Source organism: Didymella exigua (genome assembly GCF_010094145.1).
Source record: "Didymella exigua CBS 183.55 unplaced genomic scaffold M421scaffold_3, whole genome shotgun sequence".
NCBI classification, from domain to species: Eukaryota; Fungi; Ascomycota; class Dothideomycetes; order Pleosporales; family Didymellaceae; genus Didymella; species Didymella exigua.
In genome coordinates, this window is record NW_022984777.1 from 1,132,934 (window position 1) to 1,140,933 (window position 8,000).

Genomic DNA, 8,000 nt, shown 5'->3' on the forward strand with positions numbered 1-8,000 from the left:
GGGCTCATAACTGTTGCAGCCAAAATAGAGGCAAAATGTACATACATTTGCACCCCTGAATTGGCTGGTAAATAGGCATGATATGTGCTGCGACATTTACTAACTCTAATTAGTTACAAGAACTCTGTAGTTCCCATTCATGCTGCAATTAACGCTTGCCGCAATCTAGAGTTAACAGTATGTTAATTGTTACTATATTTTGCTGTGTGCTGCTAACAGTGCTAATTAGTCCTGTAAGATTGAGGTCTTCGTCGAGCGCTCTAGGACTGCTCTTAAGCAGTACCCTCTAATCCCCTGCAACCCTCCCAAGGGCAAGGCCAGGCCCAAGGCGACTGCTCCCCTAGCCACCCCCTAATCAACGAACTCCTCTCTAATCCTCACCAGGGCTTCTGCCTCCCGCTTGTCTGGTGATCCTGCCACGCTGGATTAGTTATTTGGGCGTAGTTGTCTAAGGTATTATCAGGCTAGATCCCCTGCCCCTCACCCTAGTCCCTGGTGGTTTCCTAACTCTTATAGTAGTCCTTCTCCCTCCCTCTTAGGGATTAGGTATTCCCACGGCAATCCTTAATCGTCTATAATCCAGGCACCTTAGGGTGTCTCTTCCTTTTGTTCAAATGCTGGTGAGCTTATGCATGAGGTGATCAGTGGCACTTCAGCATCAGCGTATAGTGGCCATAGATATGTGGCGAGGCGTAGTTAGGCTGAGCTCTGGTTAATCTTTATTGATTGGCTCAGGGGGCTCATTAAGGTGTTTGATGAGTTAGCAGGGTCTTAGTAGGCAGTGATCTGTGTGTGACAATCTATACTATTAGGGTACTTTAAAAGTTCTGACTTTTTTCTATCTTCTTTAATTAATATCTTTGCATCTTAAATATTAATTAGCTGCTTAAACTTATTAAACTGTTGTTAGGTAAGTGACTTAGTTAATCTGTCTGCAGGCATACTGCTAGTCTCTAGATAGCTAATCTAACGTGATCCTTTAGTATACGTTTAATATAACTACATATTCTAGATATCTACATAACGTAGTCTTGTAGTGATCCTTTTATTTTTCCCTACAACTAGTTAAATTGTTTGCTAATTATTGCACTAGATTGTCTAGATATTTCCTAGATCTAATGTGATCTTATTAAAGAATTGCTTAATTGCCATTATTTCCTTGGTTACATGCTCTAGGGCGATCAGCTCAGCCTCTGTAGTAGAGGTAGTGACTGTGTTTTGCTGGGCTGATTTCTATAGGATAGGTCTGCTAAACAGGATTGCAATATATCTATGTGATGATCTCCTAGTTTTAAGATTATCAGCGAATGACGCGTCCCCACAGATTGTGAGATCTGGCCTATTGTAGTTTCTGTATTAGATTCCTTCTGTTCTTGTCCTATACAGGTACATAATTACTTAATTAACTGCCTTCTAATGCTTATTACTAGGATTTGTAAGGAAGTGAGATAGCTTTAAGATAGTAAAAGTAACGTCTAGCCTAATTATAATTACTGTATAGAGCACTAACCTAACTTTTTCTTGATAGCGTTTAATCTCCTGTTTAGTTGCTTCACCTATGTTCTTAATTAGATCCTCTAAGGGTAAAGGTGTAGAGGGATATAATCTGTCTTCTAGGCTAAACTTCTTAGTAATCTTATTAATGTAGGTGTTGTGTACTAGGTTAATTGTATACTTGTGTTGGTTATAGATAACTCTTATCCTAAGGAACCACTTAATTTCTCCTTAGTCCTGTATTTTGTATTTCCCTATAATCTTGCTCTAAAGCTTGTAAGCTTCTTTTTTATTAGTCTTGTGGTAGATAAGCAATATATTATCTATATAAAACAGTACTAGAATCTTCTAATCAGCGTTAAAGAACAGGCATAGTTCCTCTTTGCTAGATTCTAGTCCTAAGGATCGCAGTAATCTAGAGAACTCCTCATACTAAAGAAGTAGTGATTTACTCAGTCCATACAGGGCTCAGTTAAGCCTTACGTACAATCCAGGTTTCTTGAATCCATCTGGCATATCACAAACTACTGGGTGTTGGCTGGTGATCATAGCGTTAAGGAACGCTCCAACAACGTCGTACTAGAGTACTTCTAGGTCGAATTGAGCAGCAATCGCCATTACTGCTCTGAATGATCTTGCTGCTAGAGTAGCAGCATATGTTGAGTTTAGGGTGTTAATCTCCTAGAGATCACCCCTTACAACAATCCTTGCTTTACATTTTGTGAAGTACCTGTTCTAATTAAACTTGTAGGTCTATACCTACTTAAGGGGCAGTAGCTAATTAGAGGTTTCTTATATAGTTATCTTAGTCTAGGTACCTTTCTTAATTAACTAATTAACCTCCTTCTTCAAAGCATTAATCAACAGGGCTTTAAGCGGATGCTGTAACAGTTGTTTCTAGGTTTTTGGTGGCTCAGGCATATCGTCCCTGTGTATTCCTAATATCTGCTTCTTGTGGTTGACGTAATCACTGAGCATTGCTGACATAACTATAGCGTTCATAGTCTTGTAGCTATCCTGATTGTCCTAGTCTTCTCTAGTTCCTAGGAGGAAAGTGTTTTTAATTACATTCTATTAATTATTGCTATCTAACAGATCTGCAATTAAACTGTTAACACTTCCTAAAGACCTACCCCCTATTTAATTGTCACAATCTTGTTATTTCCGCCTAAGTGGTTAGTAGACATTAATAGGCTAATTAACCTCTAGTGCTACTCCTCTTAGTCTGTAGCTTAATCTTGTGGGTAGGGTATTCCTTGCTTTGCCTGGCGTAGCAGAAGCAACACTGCTAGATTAAGAGGCATGGCTGGACAAGCGCTCTAGCATTAATCCCTGGTAGGTTAAGCACTCTAGCATCAACCCCTGTGATCCTAACTAATTACTGAGACTAGACAAATTAGCTCTTACAGGTGTACGCGATTCCTGTTGACTGTCTGTCTCTATATAATCTGTGTAATTGTCTATCTCCTGTACACCTAATCTAGGATTAATTAGTTTAGGTGTTAGTTTAGGAGTAGCTAGTCTAAAATCGTCTGATCAGTCTGTACAGATATCTGGGTACTCGCTGGCCTGGCTTGTACCCCGTACAGTGTCTGCTTGCTCACCCTCCTAATCACAGGGCAGGCCAGCCTCTGGATCACTTGGTGTAAGTAGCTTACCCCCAGGCTTTTGCCCAGCGGCCAATTGGCTTTGTTAGACTAGCTCTTGTTAATCCTCTAGTAAGGGTATATTAATATCCTGTCCTAGATTATCTAGTTCTCTATTGTAGAGTACGTCTACAAGCTTGATTGCTTGCTCCTTTAGCATTTCTTCCTCTTTCTTATTTTGATAGAAGCTTGTTTTGTTAAAGGATACGTTCCAAGTAATGATTACCTAATTAACAGAGGGCACCTATATAACGTATATGTTTAATGCTTAATATCTAATCAAGTAGCTAATGTGCCCACGCGGATTAACTTTAAATCCTTGTTTATCACGCCCTGCTGCGCGATCCTTGTCTAAGGGATACGCTCTGCAGCTATAAGCGTATATGCTACTCTAGTCTAGGCGAAGATCTGCTGTCCTTTGTCTAATTAGAGCTGGTTTGTACTATCTAAAGTACTAATAAAACTAGTGATCAAGGACTTTATTTAGGGATTAGAAACTATGTATTGCTAATAGACTTATACTATAAAGATATGCTGCTGCGTTTATAATCTTAGGCTACAACTTAGCTGGTAGGTTAGCGCTTAATCTTATCTTGATAGATTTCGTGATTAACTCCTGGCCAGCTCTTTCTGCTGATCTATTCGGCTCATAAGTGTATGGTGGTGGCGTGAGTATAGTGATCCCCTTCTCTTCTGCCCATTCTTCGTAGCGTGATTGTCCTCTCTAGGGACGTGTTGCAGTATCGTTATCCTGTTAGATCTCTACAATATACAGTTAGTACTTTCTCTAAACTATAGCTTTAAATCCTTTAATTACTCTTATAATCTTATCTAAAGATTTAGTATAGAGATTGTAATTAAAAAGCTTACCTAAGTATTCCTCTTTAATAATTAATACCTATTTGTCGCAGCAAGGATCGAGGTGAGGGTGCATATCACGTGATCCGCATCTGGATATTGGACCGATCAGACACTGGCGATCTATCACGCCATGGTGAGCGGAATCGGGTATAGCTTGGAGCCGTGATTAGGGCTCCAATTAGGGTATAGCTAGATGAGCATTGGTGTATATATTCTGCTCATTCAGCACCGTAGATAGAACAAGGAACTTGATCACTTTCTTCACACTTGATCAACGATCAGAGACCACTCAGCTTCCACACTATTCTTTATAAAGCCTTCCCAAAGGCATATTGAATAAATCCCATAATATCTAATAAAAAGGTTTTAGCGATCTTTCCCTTAGTCTTCTAGAGATCATCACTTAGCTAGTGTGTGCTGTAGAGCAATCAGGACACTCTATTCGTTTTGTGCCTTTGATCTGAACGTTTTGTGCTGCTTGAGCGAGAGCTTGAAGCGCTCTTAGCACAAGGTGTCCTGATTGTTTGTGCCAAAGGTCCTCTAAGTCTGCTCTAGATTAGGGAATTAATAATCTTGCCTTAGCTATTACATTTGTAGAATTTTAAGGTTAAGATAAAACCTTGTTATATTTAATAAAGGTAAGGTTATAAGCACAGTAAAGTTTAGCCATAATCACGTTGTCCTCTAGTAATCTATATTAAAGTGTGCTGTCTAATCCTAGGTACTAGAGGCCTGCCTTCTTAAGTTGAGCTTTAGATACAATGTTAAGATAGAAACTATTAACAACCTTAACATTTCTAAGCAACAGGTCCTCTAATTTAGGTCCTTTGTTCCTGTTGAGTATTCCTTTAAGTAAGCAATTACCTGTTCTAGATACTAGAAGCAATTAAGTACCTGCTTCTACTGTCTTACAAGTAGATAATTCTTTGAACGTTCTAGGTACAAGCATTCTTTAATTATTGACTAAGTGTGTTGCTCCGCCACCGTCTAGGATTGTGCTTAAGGCCAGTAGATGAGCGGAGTACGTGATACTGTACACACCGCCATCCTGTATCTAGAGTTGAGTAGGGTCGATCACGGCTGCGGAGATTGCTCTGGGGAATTTGGCCAATTTCAGTCCTTCTACAGATGATCTAGAAGTTCTAGACAATCTAGAGGGTGTTGTTAATCCTAAGACCTTCTATCCTAAGTCACTAATCATGTTGCGTATGCTTGCCTAAGCATAACTGTTGTATCTTTCCTTAATCTTCTGCTTATTAAAGTTAGATAGTGCAGTCCTTAGAGCCTTTTCTAATGTTGATCCAGTAATTGCTGTGTATAGCTGATTGCAGGCTATAGGGTTCTAGAAGTGTAATCCATTAGGCTTGCATAGGCACTTCTTCTTCTTCTTATCTATATTTCTTCTAGATTAGCCTCTGTAAGTTTCCTGCTAATCTAACAATCTGCTAAATGTTGCGTTGACTAGGGCACCTTTCCCTACGTTTAAGGTTATTGCTTGTTCTTAAAGAAGTAGTGTAAAGATACAGGCAAGATCTCCTATCTTAAGACTAGCCCTGCTAAGGGCTAATTCTATAAGGATATGCTGCCTTATTAATTAGGCCCATTTAGGAGCAATCCTATAAGAAACAGCATTTAGGAAATCTGTAAGAGCAAGATCTCCTTCAATATCCAGGATACCAAATGCCTGTGCTTTTCTATAGAGCACCTGCCACTTATTAAACTATTTATCTGGTGAAATGCGTCCTGATCAGGCTTTTTCTAGGTGAGCGCGATATTGCTGCCTTACAAGGTTCTGAGTATTACTACTTATTAGTGCAAGATTGGCCTTTAAGACTCTGATCAGGGCTTAGAGAGTTAATTGCCAAGAGTTAAGCAATTTAATCAAGGCAGGGGCCATAAGATCAGCTGATACCGTTTTGTTGATCCAGTTCTAGATATTGCTTAGCTTGGCGGCATTGCGTGTCCATTTGGATGTGGCCACCTTATACTTCTGCACTGCCTCAGGGTGATCTTAGACTGCTTGATTGTAGTACTCCTGCGTCATACGTTGGGTTTGTTTGCCCAAGTCGTCCAGATCATCAATCTCTAAGGGAGTACCTTCTTGCAGAGGCTTAGGTGGAAGTTCTGGGTATTCTGGTTCCTGCTCATTGATTGGTGGTACAGTTTCAGCCTCTGGATCAATTTGATCCTAGATTGCTGTATCGCGAGCGTGAAGCTCTAGCTAAGCAGAACCAATACGGCCAATCCAATTAGTTACTTAGCAGGATTTGGCTAGAAGCCACAGTGGTGTTTTTGTAATCTATTTTTAAGGATTTTGGAGAAAAAATTGTGGAGAAGATAATCTTAGATTAGATGCACTTAGCTTAGAGTACGCAGGGAATATTAACTGTGTAGTCTTCTTACGCCAGGCTTATAACTGTGGAAGCTGAGTGGTCTCTGATTGTTGATTAAGTGTGAAGAAAGTGATTAAGTTCCTTGTTCTATCTACGGTGCTGAATGAGCAGAATATATACACTAATGCTCATCTAGCTATACCCTAATTGGAGCCCTAATCACGGCTCCAAGCTATACCTGATTCCGCTCACCATGGCGTGATAGATCGCCAGTGTCTGATCGGTCCAATATCCAGATGCGGATCACGTGATATGCACCCTCACCTCGATCCTTGCTGCGACACCAGCCAATTCAGGGGTGCAAATGTATGTACATTTTGCCTCTATTTTGGCTGCAACACCTTGCAACTTGCAGTAGAACTAGCAATAGACCTTGTACTAGTATAAGAGCCTTAGCTTATTCCTGCTAGACAATCTTCTTTAGATTACTTAGATACACGCTCTATAAATTACCCCTCCTTTACACAAATCCTTTCTTTGTTACAAGAGTACAGCACAAGACTACGTGTTTTAGTCTACTCTGCACACACTATACAAGCGCAAGTTACTGTAACAACGCTCTACGAACAGTGACCCGATACCACTAGGATACGGTTCTAGCAACTCATGACCATGGCCCTTGTCGCATGGCATGAGCTCACACCAAACTGCCACCAAACCCTTATATATAAGGAGCAAGGAACTGTAGCATTGTAGAGTAGTTTTTCTGTATCCTTTTGTACAAGACCTATAGGTGTAGAGAATATATCCTGGTGTTCTTATCATCCCAGCACTCCCATATGCCTCGTAGCGGATTCACACCTGTTCCGGATATCTCTCTTCTTGCCTGCATCGTTACAGTTACTATATTAGCAGACACTAGTCCTGATCCTAACTTCCTAGCTATTACAGTTAAGAGCTCTAGAACAACTTTCTCTATTTACAATGTCTACAACTAGCTAGACACACAAGGCATTACTACAATAGAGAGAAAGCTCCTTAGTACCTCTATCTTGCCCTCCGCCATCCTGCTTGGCGACTTTAATATTAACTACCTATGGTGGGACCCTATAGTAGCTACTATAACACCAAGAGCAGCTAGTTTTGTTACTTGGCTAGAAGAACAAGACCTAGAGCTACTAAACAGCCCTAGTACAGGCACTTTCTTTAGGCCTAACATGAATAGAGAGAGTGTCCTAGACCTAACCTTTGCTACAACACAGCTAGCAAACCTTATAGAAGACTAGCAAACGCTAGGTAGACTTAGCTCTAACCACCTAGGCATCTTATTTATAATAAGGACGCCTAGAACACAGCATCTTAACAAACCTGCTCCTAGGTTTAACATAAAGAAAGCAAACTAGAACCTATTTAGCAAAGTGCTAGCAAAGGAGATAGCAAACAGCTCTGCTCTTAGCAACGCAAGCACTCTAAACTACTCTACAAGCAGATCTCTAGCACTTATCCAAGGAGAAGACCAGGACCTAGAAGAGCAGCTAGAAACACTAGCCAAAGAGCTCACTACAGCTATAACTAAAGCAGCTAAGGCAGCAATTCCGCAATGTTCTACCACTGCAAAAAGCAAGCCCTGGTGGAATCAAGACCTAAAAGCACTTAGGACAAGCAT

At 40.4% G+C, this 8,000-nt stretch overlaps 1 protein-coding gene across 1 annotated transcript in view; it reads right to left on the reverse strand.

Annotated features, from left to right (window-relative positions):
• M421DRAFT_416579 (uncharacterized protein) overlaps positions 1-553 on the reverse strand; it is a gene marked incomplete at its 3' end in the record, with an annotated part of 1,233 nt that extends 680 nt beyond the window's left edge. Inside the window, exons 1-4 of the mRNA XM_033591122.1 lie at positions 513-553; positions 385-450; positions 230-328; positions 114-177 (exon numbers count right to left, since the gene is read on the reverse strand). Coding sequence (XP_033453227.1) covers positions 114-141 — 28 coding nt within the window. The remainder of the gene's footprint in view (positions 1-113; positions 178-229; positions 329-384; positions 451-512) is intronic.
• Positions 554-8,000: the final 7,447 nt, after the last annotated feature.